This window comes from Geotrypetes seraphini, chromosome 9 (genome assembly GCF_902459505.1).
Source record: "Geotrypetes seraphini chromosome 9, aGeoSer1.1, whole genome shotgun sequence".
Classification (NCBI taxonomy): Eukaryota; Metazoa; Chordata; class Amphibia; order Gymnophiona; family Dermophiidae; genus Geotrypetes; species Geotrypetes seraphini.
This window is the reverse complement of record NC_047092.1, coordinates 125,353,335-125,379,732: the sequence shown is the minus strand read 5'-3', so window position 1 is coordinate 125,379,732 and position 26,398 is coordinate 125,353,335. Positions and strand designations below refer to the sequence as shown.

Below are 26,398 nucleotides of genomic sequence, written 5' to 3'. Positions count from 1 at the left end.
TTTTCTCTCAGCGAAACGTCTTGAAAAAGGAATAACAGCGCCCATGGAAGGTTAGCTCCCCGCACTGTAGTAAGACATTGATTTTCTTTTAATTAATTTGATTTATATTTGTCCTACTCTTTAAATCTTGGATCCAATATATGGAGGACTAGTGTGTGATCAGCTAGATCATTATTACTTTATTTATCTATTTTCAACTGAATTATGATTGTGGTATATCTTAATTTTGGAAATTTAGTTCAGTATGTTGTTTGATCTCACTTTACTGTACAAGATGTATATGCTTGGTAATATTGTAAAATTCTATAAATAAATAAAAAAATAATAATAATAATAAAAATGGGTGATTTCAACTATCCTGATATTAACTGGATATATGCAACATCAGGACATGCAAGGAGATAAAATTCCCTGATGAAATCAAGTACAGTTTTATGGAGCACCTAGTTCAGGAACTGAAAAGAGGCAAAGCAATTTTAGACCTGGTTCTTAGTGGAGCGCATGAATTGGTACAGGAGGTAATGGTGCTGGGTCCACTTGATAACAGTGACTATAACATGATCAGATTTGATATAATCCCTGGAATATGTTCACAAAGGAAATCCAATACAACAGCATTTAACTTGTAACATGAGAAGAATGGTTTAAAAGAAACTTAGAGGAGCAGCTGCAAAGGTCACAAATTTACATCAGGCATGGATGTTATTCAAAAATACCATGCTAGAAGCCCAGACTAGATATATTTCATGTATTAAAAAAGGAAGGAAGACCAACCAGCATCCGGTGTGGTTAACGAATGAGCTGAAGGAAGCTATTAGAGCCAAAAGAGAATCCTTCAGAAAGTGGAAGAAGGATCTAACTGAAAATAATTGTAAACAGTCTAAGGAATGGCAAGTCTAATGCAAGACGCTAATAAGGAAGGCAAAGAGAGACCTTGAAAAGAAGAATGCACTGGAAGCAAACACACACAGTAAAAATCTTTTTAGATATATTAAAAGCAAAAAGCCAGGAAGAGAATTGGTTGGACTGCTAAATGACCAAGGGATAAAAGGGGCACTCAGGGAAGACAAGGCCATAGCGGAGAGATTAAATGATCCCTGCCTGAGCTAAGTCTTATTTTGAGTATATACCAGATACCATTTGGAACATATACATATACCATTTGGAAAACTAGACAGGAGGGGGAGGGAGGCCGATGAGATAGTTTCCCTTTCTAGTGCGGCTGATAAGCAGATTGCTGGCAGCGCACGGGGATCTGAGGCCCCTCCTCTTAAGTAGACGATATACACCTTGTTCAAGTTGTGATTGGGCTAGTGTGTGGAACACTGATCACTGGTCCACATCATAATTATTAAAGTGCCTTACAGAGAGTTATTATATATATATATAAATAGTGGGGTTTCCCAGGGGTCTGTGCTTTGACCATTGCTTTTTAACATATTTATCAATAATCTAAAGATGGAAATAGTGAGATAATTCACTTTGCTGATGACACAAAGTTGGTCATAGTTGTTAAATTGCAAGAAGATTGTGAAAAATTGCAAGAGAAGACTGGGTGTCAAAAATGGCAGATGACCTTTAATGTGAGCACATTCAAAGTGATGTACATGGGAAAGAAGAACTGAAACTATAGCTACATGATGCTGGGCTCTATGTTAGGAGTCACTGCTCAGGAAAAGGATGTAGGTGTCATTGTTGAGGATATGTTGAAACCCTCAGCTCAGGAAAGGAATGGAAAACAAAGATAAAAACTGTATAATGCCCTTGCATCCCTCTATGGCAGCGGTCTCAAACGCACGGCCCGCGGGCCGCAAGTGGCTCTCCAGGTTTTATTTGCGGCCCACGGTCTGGAAGCCATCATTCTCTTCCTTTTGGAGCAGCAGCCGGCTCGTTCGCTCAAAGCCGCGGGTTGGCGGCTCCTTGCGCTATCCACTCCTGCATCGGAAGCCTCTCTGATGTCACAACATCAGAGAGGCTTCAGACGCAGGCGCGGATCTCGCAAGGAGCCGCCACCCGCGGCTTTGAACGAACGAGCCGTGAGACATGCTGCTGCTCCAGTGGCGTACCAAGGGGGGGGGCAGTCCACTGTTCTCTTCCCTGCAGGGCCGACCAACTCTGGCGGCCCGACGTCAATTCTGACGTCGAGAGGACGTTCTGGCTAGCCAATAGCTGCCTGGCTGCCCGGAACGTCCTTTCCGACGTTAGAATTGACATCGGGCAGTGAGAGTTGGTCGGCCCCGTGCAGAAGAGAAGCAGGGAGATGGCCTGTTCCTGATAGCGGTAGCAGCCTATTCCGCGGTGGCGGTGGCATGGGGGAGGGCAGGAAGGAAGGAAGAAAGAAAGAAAGAAGGTGGGGTGGGGACAGGGAGCCAGAAAAAAAAGCAAAAAATGGGGCACGGAGGAAGGAAGAAAGAAGGAGGGGGGACAGGGAACCAGAAACAAAGCAAAAAATGGGGCACGGAATCAGAGAAAGATAGACAGAGAAAGAAAGAAAAAGTTGGGGGAGGGAATGAGGTCTGGAGGAGAGGAAGCATACAGGAGGCTGAAAGAAGGGAAGAAGTATTGGATGCACAGTCAGAAGAATAAAGTGCAACCACAGACTGATGAAATTACCAAACAAAGGTAGGAAAATGATTTTATTTTCAATTTAGTGATTGAAATGTGCCAGTTTTGAGAAAGAAAAGATATTGAACTTTAAATGTGAGTGCTGCAGAAAAAAATAGAGTACTTGGAGGGCCGCAGAAAAAATAGTTAATGTCTTATTAAAGAAATGACAATTTTGCATGAGGTAAAACTCTTTATAGTTTATATATCTTTCCTTTTAACTGTTAAAGGAAAGTTTTATAAACTATAAAGAGTTTTACCTCATGCAAAATTGTCATTTCTTTAATAAGGCATTAACTATTTTTTCTGCGGCTCTCCAAGTACCTACAAATCCAAAATGTGGCCCCACAAAGGGTTTGAGTTTGAGACCACTGCTCTATGGTATGGCTGAACCTCAAATACTATGTGGAATTCTGGTTGCCGTATCTAAAAAAAGATGTAGTGGAAAAGGTATAGAGAAGGGCGATGAAAATGATAAAAGGAATCTGATAACTTCCCTATGAGGAAAGGCTAAAGCAGCTAGGGCTCTTCAGCTTGGAGAAAAAACAGCTTAGGGATGATATGGTAGAGGTCTATAAAATACTGAGTGGAGTGGAAAGGGTAGATGTGAATTGATTGTTTACTCTTTCCAAAAATACTAGGACTAGGGGGTATGCAATGAAGCTACGAGGGGTGTTCAATAATATATCTACCTCAATAGGACAGAAAAGAGTTTTCAAAAAGTTTTTATTTTTCAATATAGTCCCTGATATAGTCCTTACACTTCATCCACTTTTCCTGCAATGACTTTAACCTCTTTGAAAATAATTCTTCTGTTTGACCTTCAAACCAGGACATCGCAGCTTCCTTGATGTCTTCATCACTTGAAAACTGCTGACTGTGGAGAGATTTCTTCAAAACTCGGAACAGAAAATAATCCAAGAATGCCAGATCAGGACTGTAGGGTGGTTGGCTAAGCTGCTGAAATCCTCTTTCTCAGATGGCAGCCTGTGATTGACACTGTGTGTGCACTGGTGCATTGTCATGAAGAAGCAGCATGCCTGCTGTTTTCCTCATCTTTTCTTCTTGATTGACTCCCGCAAAGCGATCATTGTATTGGTGTAACTCTCTCTGATTATGGTTGTCTTGTGGGAATGAACTTCAGAAGCAAAAGTCCTTCTTCATGCCAGAATACAGGTGCCATGACTTTGCCTGCAGAATTTTCTGTCTTGAACTTTTTTGGGGTGGGGGATGACTTTGCTTCCACTGCATTGACTCCATTTTGGACTCAGGATCTCTGTGATAGACCCATGTCGCATCTCCAGTCACCAAATGAGGAACACATTTCACTTGGTCTTCATAGAGCATTTTCAAGTTCTCCTGACAGCACTGGAGACTTGTGGTCTTCTGACATGGCATCAGCATTGTTGGAACCCTTCTTGCACTAACCTTGGACATGCTCAAATTTTCATGATTTTCTAAACTGTACCTGCCAAGATGTCCATTTCTTCAGCTATTCAGAAAACTTTAATTAATCTGTCTGACAAAATTAAATCCTCAACTTTCTTGCACATTTCTGTGGAAGTTGCTTCCATAGGCCTTCCAATGTGAAGTTCATCTTCAATGGACTCTCTACCCCACTTAAACTGCTTGCTCCAATTTTACTTTGCAGGATAATGGGGCAGACTCATCATGCATTCATTGCTCTCCTTTGGCTTTTTCCCTTCTTTTGTGAGAAATTTTAGCAGTTTCATATTTGATTTGCATGAGAACTCTCCTGACATCCTGTCTCTTGGAATGATAGATTCACACTGAGCCGCAACTGTGCATGAGTAACCTTAAGACATGTCACAACATGCACAGACTTGTTTCAACACACATGCTACTTTCTTTCATACTCAGGTAGATAAATTATTGAACACCTCTCATATTAAGCAGTAGATTTAAAACAGCCAGAGAAAATATTTCTTCACACAATGTATAATTAAACTCTGGAATTGATTTCCAGAGAATGTGATGAAATTAGTTAGCTTAGCAGTGTTTAAAAAAGGTTTGGATAATTTCCTAAAAGAGAAGTCCATAAGTCTTTGTGGAGATTGCCTGGGGAAATCTACTACTTAATTCTAGGATTAACAGCTCAAAATCTGTTTACTACAAGGGAGGCCATGCAGTTATCATGGGTGACTTCAATTACCCGGGGATAGACTGGAACCTAGGCACCTCCGGCTGCGGTAGGGAAACCAAGTTCCTGGATGCAGTGGGCAATTGCTTCCTGGAACAACTTGTCAAGGAAAACACAAAAGGAAATGCAATTCTGGACTTAATTCTAAATGGACTACGAGGACTGGTGCAAGATGTAGAAGTAGAAGGGACACTGGGAAGTAGTAATCACAATACGATCGGCTTCAACTTGGTCACAGAGGTGAAACAATGATCCAGAACGACGGCCATGGTGCTGAACTTCCGAAAAGGCAATTACAAAGGGACGAGACTCATGTTTGGGGAAGAAGATTAAGAAGAGGATAAGTGCTGAAAAAATGATAGAGCAAGCATGGTTCCTTTATAAGGACACAGTCACCGAGGCACAAAATCTATATATACTGTGTATCAATAAGGGATCCAAGTGGAAAAAGAACAAGGAACCAACATGGCTCACTGTAGCGGTGAAAGAAGCAATCAGAGACAAGAAGGCTTCGTTTAAAAAATGGAAAAGGTCAAAAATGGACGAAAACTGGAAAAAGCCCAAGCAACATCAATGCAGGTGCCATTAGTGGGTATCTTGAATGGTATGAGGGGTCAAAAGGGACTACGAGGAAAAAATTGCCAAGGAGGTAAAAAACTTCAAGCCCTTTTTTCGATACATTAAGGGGAAATGACCCACGAAGGAAGCGGTGGGGCTGTTAGACGACCAAGGAATAAAGGGAGTGCTGAAAGAGGATAAAGCCATTGCCAACAAACTGAACACATTTTTTGCGTCTGTGTTTCCAGAAGAGGATATATGCAACATACCAGAAGCATACAGACTATACCTAGGAAACGAACGCGGGAAACTGACTGGTTTGACGGTCAATCTAGAAGAGGTATGCAGGCAGATTGACAGGCTTAAAAATGATAAATCCCCTGGACCAGATGGCATCCATCTGAGGGTAATCAAGGAACTGAAAGGGGTTATAGCTGAATTGCTTCAACTAATAACCAATCTGTTAATCAAATCGGGAAGGATTCCAGAAAACTGGAAAGTGGCAGATGTTATGCCGATCTTCAAGAAAGGTTTGAGGGGAGATCCAGGAAACTACAGGCCGGTGAATCTGACCTCAGTACCGGGAAAGATGATAGAGGCACTGATAAAGGACCGCATCGTTGACCATCTTGATGGACACAATCTGACGAGGACCAGCCAGCATGGCTTCAGCAAAGGAAGATCTTGTTGCACTTCTTCGAGGGAGTTAATAGGCAGATAGACAAAGGTGAACCGGTCGACATTGTATATCTGGATTTTCAGAAGGCATTTGACAAGATCCTGCATGAATGACTACTTTGAAAAATTGTGAGCCACGGGATTGAGGGTGAAATACTCACGTGGATCAAAAACCGGTTGGCGGATAGAAAACAGAGAGTAGGGGTAAATGGACAATACTCGGACTGGAAAAGCGTCACCAGTGGAGTGCCGCAGGGTTCAATACTTGGTTCTGTGTCCTCCCAAAAACTAAAACTATCTTTCCCATCTACAAAAGGTATATCCCGCACAGGAAAACTTGGAACATCACTCCCCTTTAGAACCACAGAACTCTGGAACAACCTCTCATTCCCACTCAGAAATTCTAGCTCCCTCCAATCCTTCCGCAAACACTTGAAAACTTGGCTCTTTTCAAAAATCTAATCTCCTCCCGTTATCTAGTACCCTGTTCCCTCTCTATCTTCTCAGTCCCTCTCCTATATCCCTTTGTAGTTCCTTTCCTCTCAACCTCTGTAAACCGTGCCGAGCTCTGCGCTTGCGGAGATGGTGCGGTATACAAACCTAAGGTTTAGTTTAGTTTAGTTCAACATATTTATAAATGACCTGGAAATTGGAATTCGAGAATGACACGGTCGCGGTTTACCCGCGGCTACTGCGTTTAGCTGCGGGTAACCCGCCAAAAACGGGGAATGAAAATTAGCAGCCTCTGCGGGGACGGGGACAAGGCCATCACCGCCCCGTGGAGCGGTGAATGGTCTTGTCACCGCAGTGAGGCATAAAGGATCGTGCAGTCCCCGCAGCCCCCGCACGCCCACCCGCACGCTGGCTCGATCGTTTAACCAGCATCCTCTCTCCACCTCACCTTAGTTTGCCGGCTTTCTTTTTCGGCGACCGGAACGCTTTCAAAAGAGCCGCGCACGTGCGGCTGCTCAGTATTCAATCTTCTGCTCTGACCCAACCGGAAACAGGAAGTTGCAGCAAAGCAGAAGATTGAACTTTGAGCAGCCGTGCGTGTGCGGCTCTTTGAAAGCGTGCCGGTCGCCAAAAAAGAAAACCGGCAAACTAAGGAGAGCTGGAGAGCAGTAGCGTACCAAGGGGGGGCGGGAGGGGCGAAAAAGGTAATGGCGCCAGGCCTTGGAGCACCGAGGCAGACCGCTTCTCCCCCCTCCCAGCCGAACCCCCGCTGACCCTCCTATCTCTCCCCCCCCCAAGTGAACCTTTCCGACCCTCCCAGCGAAAGCAGCAAACCTCCCTCCAGTAGCGTCGGCTTTCTCCTCCCTCTGCCGCATCACTGATGACGTCATCAGTGACACGGCAGAGGGAGGAGAAAGCCGTGAAGGAGGTTTGCTGCTCTCGCTGGGAGGGTCGGAAAGGTTCACGGAGGGGGGAAGATAGGAGGGTCAGCGGGGGTTCGGCTGGGAGGGGGAGAAGCGGTCTGCCTTGTGCTCCATTACCTTCTTCGGGCAGCAGCAGCGTTTACAATTCGCTGCTGTTGCCGGCTTCAGGCCTTGTTCTCTGCCGGGTCCTGCCTACTTCCTGTTTTCATGAAGACAGGACCCGACAGAGAGGAAGGCCTGAAGCGGGCAACAGCAGTGAATTGTGAATGCTGCTGCTGCCCGATGAAGTTCAGGACATCAGGGAAGGAGCAGGGAGAAATTGGCTGCTGGCTTGGGGGTGAGGGTAGGGAAAGAATCGTGGAAGTGGAGAAATTGGCACGATGGCTTTGTGGGGGCTAAGGGGAGAGAGAAAGAAAGGAAAAATAAAGAGGGGGGGCCAGGGGGAGAGAGAAAGAAAGGCAGAAATAAAGAGGGGTCAGGGGGAAAGAGAAAGAAAGGCAGAAATAAAGAGGGGGTCAAGAGGGAGAGAAAGAAAGGCAGAAAGAAAGAGGAGGGCCAGGGGGAGAGAGAAATAAAGAGGGAGGCCAGGGGAAGAGAGAAAGAAAGGCAGAAATAAAGAGGGGGGCCAGAGGGAGAGAGAAAGAAAGGCAGAAATAAAGAGGGGGTCAAGGGGGAGAGAAAGAAAGGCAGAAAGAAAGAGGAGGGCCAGGGGGAGAGAGAAATAAAGAGGGAGGCCAGGGGGAGAGAGAAAGAAAGGCAGAAATAAAGAGGGGGGCCAGGGGGAGAGAGAAAAAGGCAGAAATAAAGAGGGGAGCCAGGGGGAGAGAGAAAGAAAGAAGGGGGGGGGGCAGGAGAAGAAAGAAGAAGGACCAGAAGAAGGACCAGAGACTCATGAAATCACCATACAAAAAGGTAGGAAAAATGATTTTATTTTCAACTTAGTGATCAAAATGTGTCCGTTTTGAGAATTTATATCTGCTGTCTATATTTTGCACTATGGCCCCCTTTTACTAAAACGCAATAGCAATTTTTAGCGCAGGGAGCCTATGAGCGTCGAGAGCAGCGTCGGGCATTCAGCGCAGCTCCCTGCGCTAAAAACCGCTATCGCAGTTTAGTAAAAAGGGAGGGGGAATATTTGTCTATTTTTGTATAGTTGTTACTGAGGTGACATTGCATAAAGTCATCTTCCTTGACCTCTTTGAAAACCCGCGGAATATAAATGATAATTAACATTTTCTCTGCGTACAGCGTGCTTTGTGTTTTTAAAATTTTATTGTTGGTAGATCATTTTGGCTTGACCACAAAGGTAAGGGGGAGGGAGGGAGGGGAGCTGCTGAAAGACATCTAGTAATCCTTGCAGGCTTGACTGTGCAGGGAATTATTTTTATAAAATCATGTTTTGTTATGTGACTGGCATTATCTAGACCTTAATTTCTATGAATGAATAGAATGAAAATGATATAAAATTACTTGCTTGCGGGGATCGCGTGTTCCGGCTCACACAAGGAAGGAGGGGGTGAAAGGGAAAAAGTTTCTCTTCCTTGGAAATAGATTCTGAAGTGACCTCATCAAAGAAGACCAGCACCAAATGTACAAGAAATCCCTTAAACAATGTCAAAAGAGCCCAAAATAGAAAACTGCTACTGCCTTGAGACTCCATTATTGAAGGAATCAACTTAAAATCACAGAAGAGACAGGAAAAGGTTAAATGCCTCATGGAATCCTCAGGTACAAAACACAAACCAAATTGTGAATGAAATCAGAGCAGACAGTAAGAATTATAAAATTGATGTCATTATCCATCTGGAAAAAAAGGCGTACTAGAAATAATGCCTCAGCAATACAATTTTCAGAAGTTCTATTTGCTCATGGTAAGGGAGAAGAGAGACTGCTAGTGATGGTGTGGGGACTGATAGAAGATATGAAAGAAGGGTGGTAGAAAGGAACAGATGGTAAAGGAGGGAGGGAAGGGTGGTGGTGGAAAGGAATAGAACAGACATTGAAAGAGGGTAGAGAGGAACAGTCCCTGAAAGGAAATGTGGAAGGCAGACGCTGGAAGGGAAGAAGACAGATGCCAGACTATGGGGGAGCGTAGGGAAGAAGATGAGTGCTAGACGGGGACGGTGACGGGGCGGTGAATGGGATGGCAGTGGCGGTGACGGGGCGGTGAAAGGGATGGCGGTGACGGGGCGGTGAAGGGAACGGCGGTGATGGGGCGGTGCAGAGGATGGTGGGCCAGGGACGGTGCAGTGACAGGGACAGATTTTTTCCCCGTGTCATTCTCTAATTGGAACGACGAGCGAGGTGATTAAATTTGCAGACGATAGGGATGGGATTAGAGGTAAGTTACAAAATTAATCAGGGACCACTGTTCAGGCACTAGGCCTGATGGGCCGCCATGGGAGCGGACCGCTGAGCAAGATGGACCTCTGGTCTGACTCAGCGGGGGCAACTTCTTATGTTCTTATGACCTAGCATCAGCAATTCTTATGTTCTTATGATTTAGCTAGGTACTTGGGACCTGGGTCGGTCACTGTTGGAAACAGGATGCTGGGCTTGATGGACCTTCAGTCTATCCCAGTATGGCAATTCTTAAGTTCTTACCATAGAAAATGTCAGCAGTTGAAGACCTGTACAGTTTTTCTAGTCTGCCCAACAAGGTGGCCAGAAATGTATCTGGAATTTTGTATAGGCTACTCTTCTTCATGATTATAAACAGGTCAGTCAGCAACATGCCATCTTGCAAGCCTCATATAGCAGTTATATGATACAATTGTAATCCCACCCCACTTCTTAAGTGGGGTGCTAGGTGAATACCTAGACCCTGCACAGATGATAGCAGAAGGGGCCCATAAATAATTTATTTGTCAGGACCAAAGTTGGGACCAACTGTAAAGCTGGGGGACCATGCAGACTAGCTTCAGATTATCTGCTCACTCATTCCAATAATGTAGACCACACCAGACACTAATTCCAAACCAGAACTTTACTATCTCTCAGTTGATTAAAAAAGCAGTTCTTATAAACAATGCCAACTTATATACACAAGTTATCTTCCTTTTCTCCTTCTCCACGCCATAAGATTTACAGAAAGCAGCAGTTCATAACACTACATGGGTAGACTGATGCTATTCAGATGGTAATAAGCACAGCTCATATCAGATATCAAAACTATTTATATATTATATATCAAAACTATTTATATAGATATAATCCTTTTCACAAAAATATCTTTGCTGTGGAAGCCTGCTACCAGTAACCTTGTTTTCTGTGCAAAGTTATTAGTAATTACTCCCCTCTGCCATAGATATAGGTTCCCATAGGAATAGAATATGGGCTACCTGGTTTGTAGTGCTGCCATCCTGAGATCCCTTCACGCCTCTTAATGAGACTCCATGGGTTGAGAAGCCAGCACTAGGTTTCAAGCCTGAACCTTTCCCCAGCCTCTTATTCCTTGGTGCTGCCTATAATGTTTAACTTGGGTGGTGCAGACAGGCTGAATCTGTCTCTCCCTCACATGTCAGCTTCAGGCATAGACATAGAAAGGACTCTCCCTTAACAGGAGACTCCAAAGGCAAATTTGGTGCCAAAAATAGCTCAATCCTTTTTGGGGGTGTACCTTCTGCCACCAGGACCACCCCTTCAGAAAATCCAAAAACCACCTTGGTTTCTAATTGGGTCTAATTCCAGAAGTTACCAGAAGCCTTGACATGAGCCTCTGGCAGCTACTGATGCCAGAATTTCTGCTGAATCTTCCTGCTACTTGTTTCTCAGGGAGCACATATATTTCCATTATTACTTTAAGTTTCCTCACGGCCAGATTTCAAGAATTGCAAGGTTCCTGATGAAGGGGTTAATCATGAAACTGAGCTCAGTAAAACCAGCTTTGTAAGAGCAGATTAAAAAACCCAGCTAAATGTCGACAGCTTTTTTAAAAAGTTAACAGCTTAGCAAGATAAGTTCATTGTAATTTTAAGCTTCTGTAGGGAAAATGCTTGAGTACCTGATTGTACAAACCGTTTAGATATATAAATATATAGATATATAGGTGATATATAAAAAAAACTAATAATAATATTGCTTGCTATCAAGGGACACACTGTTAACATACATTATGATTTTCTTCACTATTTATTCTAGTTTTAAATTATCATTATCAGATAAAGTACATACAAGGGTGGTCTGATGATGGTGTGTAGCATAAGGCAAAAAAAGTTGTTGCATAAGTTAAGCAATTGAACGGAGCTTGTCCTTTGTTCTACCAGCTTATGCTTTTACATATATTTAATTGGATTGTGAGAGATCTGCACATATTCTTTGATATGGTGTATTCCCTTCTTTGGTTACACAGATTGTAGTGGTAGAGTATAACTTTAATTTAAGGAATCTTCCTGCTACAGCAGGTGTAGGAAACTCAAACAGGAAAAAAACATGAGGTCAAAGGGCAGCCTATAATTACCGTACTAGGGCTGAAAGTAACCAAAGAAAAACAAACAAACCTCAGAGCACTAATAATAATGATGAATAAAGAATTGATAGCTTAAGGAACAGCCAGGAGAAAAATACACAAATAAATATACTGTATATTTTTCCCTGCTGGTATACAATCAAGGAACATATTACCGCAGTACCAAAAATTTTAACTTTAAGAATGTCTTCCACTCCCTTACTGCTAACTACCATAATATATTCACTAATATCTACTTTATGAAAAGCATCGGACTCCCTAAAAGGTAAGCAACAAAGCTTACACTTGGAGTGACATCTGCTGATCGAAGCCACAAAGCTCTGTGCTCTGTGACTACTAGGAGGATCACAAAGAAAGGAATCCAACCGGTCTGCAGAAAGTGTCTAACAACAAAATCCAAAGAAGAAACTGCAGAACTGATGTACTGGATGCAGGAACTTTATTGACTAAATAAAATGTTGTTTTAAAAGTGGTCCACCTTTGTTATAAAGAAACGAGGACCCAACATGGTTCATGTTTCAATTAACACATCTTCCTCAGGGATCCAAAATGTTCCTTTGATGATAATCCATGTGGAACACAACAATGACGAGCGAAGGGATCCAAAGCTTGTGTGAACATCGAATGCAAATGTGAAAAGGTGCATCTCAGTGTGAAGCTGATGACACAGTGTAACTACTAGGGCCATATTTTTCACCAAGGCCCTCAACAATTTGTACAAAGCATTGCCAGAAGCCCCATCTCTAACTTTGCAACCCCTCTATCCACTAAAACGCAGTCTATCCAGGAACCATCCAAACTTTTCCTCTCAGTGAAAAGCCCTAGCAACCAAATAGCCACAAAGAGAAGCCTGCAACACCGGGGGGGGGGGGGGGGGGGGGAGGGAGAGGGGAGAGAAGAGGAAAGGTCAAAGTTATGTTTCAAGAGAGTTTTCATTTTGCAGTGCTGAGGATCCTTCAAAGCTGCACCCCCATAAGATCATAAGAGGTGCCATACTGAGACAGATCAAAGGTCCATCAAGCCCAGTATCCTGTTTCCAACACTGGTCAATCCAGGTCACAATCACTGGGATCAAAGTCTTCTTAATCAGCACCATGACTAGCAGATCCATGGTAGAGGGCTTAAAAGTCTCTCTGTCCTTCACTGGAATAGGATACAACCATATCATTGGGCATTCCACTTTACCTGGAACATGTGAGGAATTCCTTTCTATAAGACCATGTCTCTGATGTCCTAATTCATGAGAAAGGATATGAAGGACTTCTTAATACCTTTCACCAGAGGATCTACTTTTTATAGACCCTCCAATATGGAACCTTCTTTGAAATGGAGTACTGTGGAGACCTGCAAAATCATTTCTGAAAGCTCCTCCCCTTGAAAAATATGCACAACCAAAGTTTCTTCTCCAGGCTGCAGCTCATCATCCAGCTGATCCTGGAGGGATGGGATCTTGTCTGCCTCAGGCTTACTGAAGTCTCCCCTCTGACAATCCTACCTCCAGCTCTTCCAGATACCCAGCCCAATCCACTCTGGACTGCTTGACAAGTAATGTATCTGGATTAGGAAGGGCTATAGTATCCTCAGCAGGGTTCCTTGCTTTCCAGTCCTTGAACATAGCCCAGATAAACTTGAGGGGGGGGGGGCAATCCATTTGAGTAGGACACTGGGACCGGGAGCTAAAACTGATCCTAGAAGAGGAGTCTCTGACGCTAACCACACTAATTGATCCCTTGCACCAGTAGATTCAGACATGGCTGCAGTTGCTGCAAACTGAGAAGCCAATGGTCCAACCCACGGCTTCATGAGATGCCACCTCATCCACTAGTGCAGGGGTAGGCAATTCCAGTCCTCGAGAGCCGGAGCCAGGCCAGGTTTTCAAGATATCCACAATGAATATGTATGAGATGGATTTGCATGCGCTGCCTCCTTGAGAAGCAAATCTATCTCATGCATATTTATTGTGGATATCCTGAAAATCTGACCTGGCTCTGGCTTTTGAGGACTGGAATTGCCTACCCCTGCAGTAGTGCATCTATTGGCCTGGGCTCCTTGCACAGACTATACTGCAGTCCTGGAGCCTTGATGCCCTCTTTACTACAGGCCCAACACCAGCAGGACCTGCAAAGAAAACTCCTGCTCAACTGCCTCAATCGAGAGAGAAATGGAGGACCATTGGAACAGCCTGGTCATTCTTCTAATAATAGAGTGCCAGCAACAAGAATTGCCTCTGTTTTCTTTTCTTTGAGTCTGTCAGTTGTTCAAAATAAGATACTCAAGGATCTAAGGAAGAAATCATCCAAAATCTAAAGCACAATGATTCTTCCTGCAAGGAAGGAACATGGAGGAGAGACCTGGCCCATCTCCATAGCTGTGGGGATCACTTCCTCGATCAGATAGCACTGAGATACTGGTCACCTTTATAAGTACAGTAGTTCATCAACCAGCCTGCAGGCCTTTTAAAGTTCTCTGCAAGATAGAGTGTTCTCTGACAACGCCAAAGAGGTGGTTTACGTTAATAATCTGGGCAACACCAAAATAGTCAGGTGGCTCTGGAGGTGGCTGTTCTTCTAGCATGGGCAGAGGTTTACCTTCTGGATCTGTAAGTAGCACATGAAGTTGGTGTTGACTATGTGTAGGCAGACTTTCTAAGCAGAAACATTCTGGATCCAGGGGAATGTAGTCTCAATCATGAGGCCTTTCATTTCATGGATTGCATATAGAGAAGGCCAGTAATGGATCCAATGGTGACAGCAGCCAATGCACAAATGTCCAAGTTCTTCAATAGGTGGAAGGAGTCCCGCTCAAAAGGTATCCATACATTGATACAGACATAGCCATCTCAGAAATGACTGGACATTGAAAATCCATGGTCACTCCTGACAACAGGAGTTAATCGGTCACCTACCATTTCTGAATATTGTTCAGAATATCTCTGCTGGGAAAGAGTCCAGATGTTGTGGTGTGGGTCTTCATATAGTGAAGTGTTCATCTATATACCGGAAGCTGAACTTATACCATCAATTTATTTCATTTAAGTCTGCAAATAACTCAGTCATTAATGACCTGTGTCAGATTTTAACTTGTCGACTAATGGTGAATGGCTTTATATCTCTGTGCCATGTTATATGAGTTGCCTTATATCCAAACACCATGGTCCTAGGGAAGGGTAGCTAGAAAATACTTGTTTCATTTTCCATTTTGTTTACATGGCTTTTCATTTTATTCATTCTTGTTTGGCCATTTTGTCATTTTTTTATAATAGTCTGCACTAATGTGCAAAAAAGGGAATACTATTTCATAAAGAAGGTTGGGTAAACTCTTTTCGTGACAGAATGCAAGAGTACACTAGTTTGCATTAGTGCTGCTTCCATTTTTGGGAAGGAGTACACACTCTTTCTGAAACAATGCACCCGATTTTCATATAGTGCACACTATTTCAAAAGATTCTCAGTGAACAATTAAACACAAAATGTGTTTTCTCTGCTTGTTTTCATTTGGTAATGACATGCAACAAGATAGGATATGTGGTTGACATTTCCTATCTCATTGCAAATGACAGTCCATCTCTCCCATGATCTATTCTGGGTGTCTTTATCCCCATGCAATGAAATCTACTGTCCTCATAGCCATTCAAATTATTATAACTAGATATATTATAAATAGGTGGTTTTTTAAATGTGTAATTAAGCACTGTGTATTCTTTATAATGATGTACAGGCACTTAGGAATACAATATTGAGTTGACCACATCCTGACCACATCTATTATACTCCCACTTTAAATATTTTAAGTTTAAGGCAATGAAGTATCACATTGCTTACTGCGTTGTGTTCAGGCTTTCAGATGAGTGGTATTACCTTGAAAAAGTATGTCATTCTCTACCATCTGCTGCTGGATCCATTCCAAATACTGACTGACTTTAGTATAAATTCCAAAATTATACAGCTTTCCACAGCCCTCTCCCCAACTCACCAGTCCAATAAGGTACCATATATTTCCAAATTTGGTGACCATAGGACCACCACTGTCTCCCCTACAGGCATCCCGATTGTCTCCCAGTTTTCCTGCACATAACATGTTCTCAGTGATGACATTCTCCATAGCATCAATACATTCGTTCCGTGGAGCCAAAGGAATTTCAATGTAATTTAATAGGAATGAGCGGTTCTGAAAACTGTTATTCTGGCTTCCCCAGCCTGTTACAATCACCTGTTTCTCCGCCTTCATAAGCTGATGCTCTGCCAGCCATTTATCAGGAAGGCAAATCGGTAAAACATGATTGTTGAGTGTTGCAGGGCGGGCCAAATGTAGAAGGGCAATGTCGTTATCTGACTTCTGGTAGTTTGTATGAATGAGGATCTTGTCAACAGCAATTTGTTGTTCTGTGTTTTCAAACCGTCTGCGATCATATTCACCTGGAAAAGCAAGAAAAGGAGTGTGATGATTTAGGCCACCCATCTTCAAAGCTTCCCATTTACTTCTCCTCAAAGCCAGAAAACACATACCAAAGTGAGATAACTGATCAAAGAGAACATTAAACTTACTATATACTGGAATAAAGTCAATAATAATATCCAACAGTAAATTCATCATACTAGAACCCCAATCCCTCAGTTACCTTACATGCAGAACAAAATTTAGCTGAAGCATCAAAATCTTCAAGCAATAGATTTGACAAAAAAGTATATTTCTATTTTTAGTGTTATTTCTAACCTCTGGTATTCAAATCTCTTTCGTGCTTATTCATTGTGGGTATCCTAAAAACCCGACTGGCTAGAATAGGGGTTCTCCACTCACTCCACCTACAATTGAAGACCTCCCTTGAAAGGTCTAAAGCTGGGCTAAAAACCATTTTTTAGCGATGCTTTTGCTTAGTATAGTTAATCCCTAAGCAAACACCCTTTTAAGATCTCGAGGGCCGCAACCCAATCGGGTTTTCAGGCTTTCCCCAATGAATAAGCATGAGACCTATTTGCATACAGTGGAGGCAATTTATAGAATAGCGTTTGGTGCCGGGAGGGACATACTGGACTGGAGCAGGAGGGGGAAAGAGGGTGCTCGACCATTGAGAGGGGTGCTGAACCTGCAGGGAGGAGGGAAGGGAAGGTACGATGCAGAGATGGAAGATGGAATCTTTGTATATCTTCAGCTCATGGGACTTGAGGATCCCCATAAGCTAATGTTTTTAAATTTTAAGTTGACCTGGGAAGGGAGAGAGGAAGTGCATCATACCCACCCATTGTGCCTTTTGGCCCACCCATAACTTACAGTCTGACTATGCCACTGAAAGGGAGTAAAAATAAAACCAATAAAGTAGAGAGGGAGTGATGGGTCCTTACCAAGACTAAAAAGTAATAAGAAATGCAAGCTTTAAGGGACCACTGAAGTCCCTTCCTCAAGTTAGAAATGCAACCATAGTTGCATATTTTCCATTTTTTCAACTACAAGTATTAACAGAGTGGAAATTTTAATGTAATTCAGTCTTATTCTAGTACAAAGTTCTGTATCATCACAAATCAAAATGAAAACACTTTCAGACAAAGATTATTTTATAACAGGTACCTAGTTTAAGAGAGCAAATAGGTGTCTACTTGTATACTATTTTGTAAAGACATATACAGCAGGTGTCTGTGTCTTTATAAAACACTAGCTTAAGCAGTAGAAACTGTGCCTACTATGCAGGTGCAAATAACTTATTTCTGCTCTCAAGCAGTTTTAAATATCTTCACCTAGATTATTAATATATGCACGTAAATTAGTATCGCATTTTATGATCTACGAGTTTACCTGCAAACTCCGCCCATGCTCTGTCCAAACTCCTCCCATTTACACATCTAACATCAAAGTATGTGCCATCCTACCATGGTGCATACCTTTATGTCAATCAGTATTTTATAAGAGGCTATTGACATTTGTAAATCAAGTCTTTTACATGTGAAGAAGGTTTATAAAATTATCCTCCACAGTGCATGAAATTAAAACTGAAACAGTTTCAGTTATTTTCAGATCAATTTCTGAAACACTGGTTACACTTTAAAAGACACAGAGGAGAAGACAGCAATTAAAGTAGTAGCTCCAGGATTCCCATACCAAGTCTTACTTGATACCTTCCCTGATCCTCAGTACAATGTGCAGCTGTTAGGACCCAGGTTGGGTGAATAAGGACGCCACCACACTTAAATTTCTTGTCAAGTAGCAGTAGGACCTAAAATAAAGAAATAGGCAGAGTTTAGAGTCTGAAATATGAACAGAAAACACTAACATCAGGTCTCCCAGACCTGGGGTTCCTTCCCGGAAAGAGAATGTATGGAAAGGGAGAGCCTGGAGCAAAGAATAACATTGCTGCACTACAGAGAAAGTAAATCCATTTTGCTTAAATAGCAAAACCTTTTCAGTGTAGATGGTAATAAAGCCAAACCATATCCCATTGGCAAGCTGAGTAGATGAAAAATGCTAGGGATATTTTGACTATGCCCATCTTGTTTGTCGCTCCAACTTATGCTGTCTCTTTCATCTCTGTTCTCCTTATTATCACTACTCTAAAGCACATAAGTATTGCCATAGTGGGACAAACTGAAGGTCCATCAAGTCCAGTATTCTGTTTCTAATAGTGGCTAATCCAGGCAATAAGTACCTAGCAAGATCCCTCCCAGCTTAATTTCTTTTTCTCCCTCATGCTCCCTTCAGGATCCAATCTCTATTAGGGGTGTGCAGCTCAAAAATTTTTATATTGTGTTGTGTACAGCAATGGTTTTCAACCCAGTCTTCAGGGACCATCTAGCCCAGAGGTAGGGAACTGCGGTCCTCGAGAGCCGTATTCCAGTCGGGTTTTCAGGATTTCCCCAATGAATATGCACTGAAAGCAGTGCATGCAAATAGATATCATGCATATTCATTGGGGAAATCCTGAAAACCCAACTGGAATACGGCTCTCGAGGACCGCAGTTCCCTACCCCTGTTCTAGCCAGTCGGGTTTTTAGGATACCCACAATGAATAAGCACGAAAGAGATTTGAATACCAAGAAGGTATGCAAATCTGTCTCATACATATTCATTGTAGATATCCGGAAAACCTGACTAGCCAGCTGGTCCCAGAGAACTGGGTGAAAACCACTGGTATATAGGACTGTTAGCTCTGTTTGAGGGGTTTGGGGGCATTTTTTCATTACAGGAGCAAAGTTGTTATGAGTGTGCACTCTTTCAAAATAATGAAAACCACTGGTATATAGGACTGTTAGCTCTGTTTGAGGGGTTTGGGGGCATTTTTTCATTACAGGAGCAAAGTTGTTATGAGTGTGCACTCTTTCAAAATAATATGCATTTATTCAGCAAAGAGTGCACATTATTTAAAAAGGTGGCACATTCTTTCCCAATAGTGCGCACATATGTTGTGGTTCACACATGGTCACACTGTCAGTAAATATCAGCACATAATACACTATTCACCTCTCCATGAACCATTAGAGGTGTGTTAATTTCCTCACTCACACGGCTGATATTTTAGCAGTTACAGAAAGTCGACACCTCCTTCCAAAATGTTCACCTTTTATTAGAAGTAAAGGGCCTATTTGACAAAACCATTATAGCAATGCTGCTGTAATAAATGCACTAAAGCCCATTCAAATCCTATGGGCTGGGGCGTGGCTTGGCTGCAGGACAAGATGGAAGCATAATCACTGAGCTCCTCTCCCAGATGCCTATATTCTGACTTAAATGAAGGTTTTTCCTAATCCAAAGTATTATACTTGCAGAAATATTCAGCTTAAATACTAAGCGATAGCCTGTTAAAAATCAATCTGCTTATATTTTCCTAGTAAATTCAGTGTGTGTGTGTGTGGGGGGAGGGGGCAGTGCTGAACAGAGAGATCAGATTACCTCTCTCTGGTGCCTGTTACCAGCATAAAACTAAACTTTTTCTAATAATAAGTCTAATAAAGTTTCCAGGTGTCCTGTGCTGACTTTGAAGGATTTGATGATCTAAGTTGACTTAAAGGAAAAGAACAAGAAAGGAAAAAAGGGAAAATTTTGTCACTCTTCAAGCTTGCTGACAGTTGGAAACGGCTGTTATGACAGTTTGAAGAAGCAGGAGAGAAATCAGCTGGATTATCAGTGTGAAATAGCACTGCAATTCTAAGTTAATGAGGTGGTAAATCCTGTCAGAGTCAAGATAAATGGTATCACTAAATGGTAGACAGATTGCTGGAGAGAAACATTAAGACGGGGAAATTTAAAGATAACAGAAGAAAGATCGCTGACATTCTCTGAGGCATTTGCTGCAGTGAGCCCTTGTGAGTACAAAAATGAAGAGGAATAAATAATGCTGCTAGTTTAGGTGAAGGGTAGCAAGCAGTCAGCTGTTGGGGAGTTTTAAGTAATAAAATACTGATTGCTAAGAATTACATTTTCAGCTTGCCTTAATTATTCTGACAGTGGGAAAAGAATTGGGCAGAAGACAAAATAAGTTGTCAATTTTACATAATAGCTGAGAACAAAGAGAAAATTTTGTCTGATGTATACTGGGAAGCATACAGCAGTGACAGTGAAAAATCAGATAGGCAGGCAGGAAAATCTTAATTGTTTCCATACTGTGAAGTAATTTAGCACATGTATACAGTTTTTGCTGAGCACTTCCTTTGCTGCCTTTTCAGTTCCTAAAACTCAGCCAGGGGGAAGTGATTTGTTTTCTAACAGAGAATGGATGGAAAGCTGTGAAGCAAATGTGGTCAGATGAGGCTGCTCTGCCTGCATATATACACAGGATTGCTTTGGAGGTACTGGTGTTCCCATTTTCACAATTACAGTAATTACAAAAACGGTTGGAAGGCTTAACATCTCTCCTGAAAGATACTGACAGAAGAGGAAAAAGGAAGTAGCTAATAGTGGTAATCTTAGAAAACTTACAATAAGCGAGTGTGAGGAATTAAATAAATGATCTAGCCTGCCTAATGAGTGGATAAAACAAAAAACAAGAAATGAAGGAGTGAAATAATTGAAGGCTAAATTAGAGCAGCATAGCTCCTGAGGGGGCGGAGATTGACTCGCTAAAAAATGAAATAATACAACTGCTTTCTCTGTCTATGCTTGTTTTCTTCATTATTTGATTTAAAATTAATATACTGAAAGTTCTTATTTGAAAAACCTGTGGATTACTGCTTCTATCTGATAAAAATGTCTTCAGGGAAACAAAATCGTTCAGAAGCCTCAAGTTCAGCAAAAATTCCACTGCCTAGAGATCCGAATGAACTGATTGAACATGTGTGTGAAGATTTGAACACAATTAAAGAGCTAATAAAAGGAGTAACAGACCAGATTAGTGGAGTAAAAGTGGAACTGGCAGAATTAAAACAACAAATGGTTGATGCACGAATGGATCAAATGGAAAACCATATATCAGAGGCTGAAGATACAATACTACTGGATCAAAGCAAAATAAATCAGCTAATGCAGACAATTGAGGATCAAGAAAATAGGAACCATAGAAATAGAATTCTTGGTTTATCGTAGGGATTGGAAGGGGGAAATATGATTGAATTTTTAACTATGTTAATCTCGGGGGTTCTATTCACTAAAGTTTAAAAACCCTTTTGAAATTGAAAGGGCTCACCGCCTTCCTTCCAAAACTTCCCAGTCAAGTCCAAGACAAATAATTATAAAAGTGCTACGGTTTCAACAGGTATTAGAAATTTTATCTACAGCAAAACAACATAAGCGGGTACAATGGAAAAACTCTCATCTGACATTTCTTCCTGACTTTGCTAAACACACGGCCATGGTGAGAAAGCAGTTTTTACAATTGAGGCCGAAGCTAAGGGAATTAGGAGCGAGATACGGTTTAATATACCCTGCTGTAATGAAAATTACTTATATGAACAAAACGCAACACTATCAAGATCCTGTTAAACTGGAGGAATTTATTGAAAAAGAATTGAATAAAATGACTTAATTCATGATTTGGAAAACAAGGAGTTAATTTCGAATATCAATGATTTTTATGTTAAGATGACTTTTTATATTCTTCAAAATAAACTTTCCTGGAAGGGCAGTTGGATATGACAAGTATAACTAATTCAGATGACAGTTTATGAGAGGAAAATAGAAGGACTTTTTAAATGAAGAGATTTCAAATTGGGGCATTGGAAAAGTGAGAGCTGGTTACTGGGAGGAAAACATTTATATATGCTCTCTAATACTTATCTAATATGTTGAGGCTGGAAATAAATGTCAACTGTATTATGCAGTCTGATCTACATTTGGAGTCAGCAAGTGATTTTTGGTAAAGTTTGCAGTTACGGAAACTGAATTCACTGTTCAATTAATAGACAGACAACACTGACAGATTAGGAGGTGATGAATGGACAGAACCAGGAAGAGAAGAGATCTTAATACATGGATATTAATTGCTGGTGTGGGTTTGTTTATGTGAAAACAAGTTCAGTGATTGGGAGTACATAAATGCAGTTTAGAGTTGGTCAGCAGATGAAAATACCAACTGAAATGGTTAAAGATACTGTAAAGATTGATGAAATTAGTGGGAGAAGAAGATTCGTCAAAAGGTTTGGAAGGATTAAATGGAGGAAATATATCTGTTGACTAATTTGGAATTTGAATGTTTCCTTGACAATATATGTTTATTTTCTTTTGATATATATGCTTTGTATTTTTTTTTTTTTTAGGGAAAAGGCTATATTAATGTTAGTTTATGGTTGTGTTTATAAATTATTCCAACATGTTTAAATGTTCATGATATTTATAGGGAAATTTTTGAGAGGAAATAATTTACTAATAATTTATTCAGGAATGTAAAACAGATAGTGAAAATATTAATGATCATTTCATTTAATTCTTTATTTTTCTAAATATATATTATTTGTCTTCATTAAAAATTTGAACACATGGAGGGTGCTTAATCGAAAGGGACGTCTAAGTCCATTTACGTCCATCTCGCAAGTCGTCCAAAGTTAAAAAAGAGCCTAAGATACATTTTCGAAAGATACATCCAACTTTTTTCTACTTTTGAAAATTGTCTGATTATACATCCTGCGGATTTGATCGTCCAAGCCACTAAATTGTCCATTTTTATACCACATTTCCGTCCAACTTTCTGTCCAAGTCCAAAATGCCTAGAACAAGTCCTGTTGGACGTGGGAGGGGTCTGCAAAGTGATGGACTGCACACCCAGACATGCCACCTAAATAGTGGGGTACCTTACAGGGCACTGCTATGAACTTCACAAAAGGGTGCAATGGCTTCTCCTCACTACATCTCCCTTATAGGTGATAGTGAGCCCCCAAACCACCTCCAGAATCCTCTAGAACCACTTATCTACCACCCCAATAGCCCTTATGGCTGCAGGAACCACTTATATGCCAGTACAAAAGGGTTCTGAGGGTTTTACATGGTCTAAGTCACAACGTCCAAGTTCCGTCTAGGCTCTGTTGTTAAACTTTCGGTTATACATGCTGTACAACTAAGTCTAAGCCGGCCCATGATCCGCCCAACTCCCTCCCTCGACACGCCTCCCGAAACGCCCCATTTAGCTTTGGACGTTAAGCGGCACTATGAAAGCCTAGGTCGTTTAGAAATACGTCCAAAACCCGGTCTTATTATCGGCGCCTGGATGTTTTTGAGAAATGTTCATCCAAGTACCAACTTAGGCCGGTTTTTGGACGTTTTTCCCTTTCGATTATGAGCCCCATAGGTTACAAATACTCTAAGGTTATTTAATAAAGGGATTTGATAATAATATTATAGATTAAAGATTAATATTATAGATTAAAGGTATTGTTATTGAATTGATGACATTTTTCTTTTACAGTATAAACTGATCTTTTGCAGTAGGGAAAATTGTTAAAATGTAATATTATTAAATTATAAATATTAAGCTAGGATTTGGATTCTATTTGGGGAAAAGAATTGAAATAAATTTTAGAATAATAGATTTTCACAATGGATAGGAAAAATGTTTCATATGCATTAGGTTTATAGAGGGCATGGGGGGAGGAGATAGGTTGTGGGTCCATTGTCTCGTACCAAGTTCAACGTATCAAATTGTCTTTGTGAGGGGGGATATGGGAGGGATAGGAATATGGGCTCAGGAGGGCAAGGGATGGGGAAGGATTCTGGATGTATATGGAAATTTATTTTTGGGACACTTTGATAGGAAAGATTATGATTGGAATATTTGGTATATTCCAACTTTGCAGAATCGGACTCCGATAAAGCCGAACTACTGAACAAATACTTCTGCTCAGTCTTTACCTGTGAGGCACCGTGATGCGGTCCGCAGCTGCAAAAAAGGGAGAGCTCAGAAGACCAGTTCAGGAATTTTGAATTTTCCACCAGCAGCATCTACCAAGAACTGTCAAGGCTCAAGTGAATAAAGCCATGGGACTGGATAAATTGCACCCCAGAGTGCTTAGGGAATTGAGAGATGTCCTGGCAGAGCCGTTAGCCACGCTCTTCAATCTTTCTCTGAGCAAGGGAAAAGTTCCATTAGACTGGAAAACAGCTAACGTCATTCCGCTCCACAAAAAGGGATGCAGGTTAGAGACTGCAAATTACAGACCGGTAAGTCTCACATCAATAGTGTGTAAGCTTATGGAAACATTGATTAAACACCAATTAGATACGGTTCTGGACGATGAGAGATTGAGGGATCCCCACCAGCATGGATTTACAAGGGGGAGATCCTGCCAATCAAACCTGATCAGCTTCTTTGACTGGGTAACAAAAAAAACTAGATAAGGGAGAGTCCTTAGATGTAGTGTATCTGGACTTCAGTAAGGCTTTTGATAGCGTCCCACACCGTAGACTTTTGAACAAGATGAGTTCGTTGGGGCTAGGAGAAATATTAACTGCATGGGCTAAAGACTGGCTCAGTGGCAGACATCAAAGGGTGGTGGTAAATGGTACTCTTTCTGAAAAATCGGAAGTGCACAGTGGAGTATCACAGGGCTCGGTCCTGGGTCCAATCCTATTTAATATCTTCATACGAGACCTGCCTCAGGGACTTCGGGGTAAAATTGCATTATTTTCCAATGATGCTAAATTATGCAACGTAGTGGGTGGAGGTACCGTGCCCGACACTATGACACAGGACATACTTTTACTGGAGCACTGGTCTACTATTTGGCAGCTGAATTTTAATGCCACGAAGTGTAAAGTTATGCACCTCGGAAGCAGAAACCCATGCAGAACCTACACTCTGAATGGCGAGACCTTAACTAAAACTGTTGCAGAACGGGATCTGGGAGTAATCATTAGTGAAGATATGAAGACAGCCAATCAAGGGGAGAAAGCCTCATCTAAGGCTAGACAGATGCTGGGTTGCATCCGGAGAAGTTTTGTCAGCCGAAAGCCCGAAGTGGTAATGCCGCTATACAGATCCATGGTGAGACCACATCTGGAGTACTGTGTACAATTTTGGAGGCCACATTATCAGAAGGATGTGCTGAGAATAGAATCGGTCCAATGGTTGGCCACCAGGATGGTCTCAGGACTCAAGGATATCCCATATGAAGAAAAGTCTAGGTAAGTTGCAGCTATACTCTCTCGAGGAACGCAGAGAGAGGGGTGACATGATAGAGACGTTCAAATACGTTACTGGCCGTATTGAGGTGGAAGAAGACATCTTTTTCCTTACAGGACCTACGGCGACAAGAGGGCATCCGCTAAAAATCAGGGGTGGAAGATTTCATGGTGACACTAGGAAGTACTTCTTCACCGAAAGGGTGGTTGACCATTGGAATGATCTTCCACTTCAGGTAGTTGAGGCCAATAATGTGACTGACTTTAAGAACAAATGGGATCAATAAGTGGGTTCACTTCAAAGAAGAACCTAGGGGTGAGAATTCTTTGAGTGGGTAGACTTGTTGGGCCGAAGGCCCTTTTCTGCCGTCATATTCTATGTTTTTATTTATTTAGGATGTCTTTAAAAATATTCTCATTAAATGTTAATGGCCTCAATAATCCGATTAAGAGAAAGAAAACACTTAATTTTTTAAAGAAACAAAATGCTGATATATACTACATTAAAGAGACTCACTTAAATGCCACTGAATCAAAAAAACTAAAAGGAGGTTGGATTAGTGAATGTTTATATGCCCCTGCTGTGGGTAAAAAAGCTGGGGTGGCAATCTTAATTAGTAATAAGTGTTTAGCTGCATTTAAATTAAAATCTGCAGATCCCCTAGGCAGATGGATCCATGTAGCCATGAGCTTGGGGGAAAACAAGATGGCGCTTTTTAATGTATATGCCCCTAATTTGCATCAGGATGAATTTTTTAAGGCTCTTCAACAGTTGATACTACCACTGGCTGCTTCTAATGTAGTTGTGGCAGGGGACATTAATGCTGTGATGGATCCATTATTAGATAAAAAGCCAAGTAGAATAATAAAGTCATTAGGATTAGATAATCTGGTGCATTCATGTGCACTCAAGGACATTTGGAGGATTCTCCATTTTAATGATCGGGAATTTTCTTTTTGTTCCCAGGTTCATAAATCCTTTTCATGAATTGATTATGTTTTTGTATCAGATACTTTAGTACAGCA

General features: G+C 41.6%; 1 protein-coding gene across 1 annotated transcript in view; it reads right to left on the bottom strand.

Moving 5' to 3' along the window:
- Positions 1-13,891: 13,891 nt before the first annotated feature.
- The window catches only part of PROC (protein C, inactivator of coagulation factors Va and VIIIa), a 66,654-nt gene continuing 54,147 nt past the window's right edge, over positions 13,892-26,398 (bottom strand). Inside the window, exons 8-9 of the mRNA XM_033959601.1 lie at positions 17,936-18,050; positions 13,892-16,260 (exon numbers count right to left, since the gene is read on the bottom strand). Of these exons, the coding sequence (XP_033815492.1) occupies positions 15,677-16,260; positions 17,936-18,050 (699 nt within the window). The 3' untranslated portion in view covers positions 13,892-15,676. The remainder of the gene's footprint in view (positions 16,261-17,935; positions 18,051-26,398) is intronic.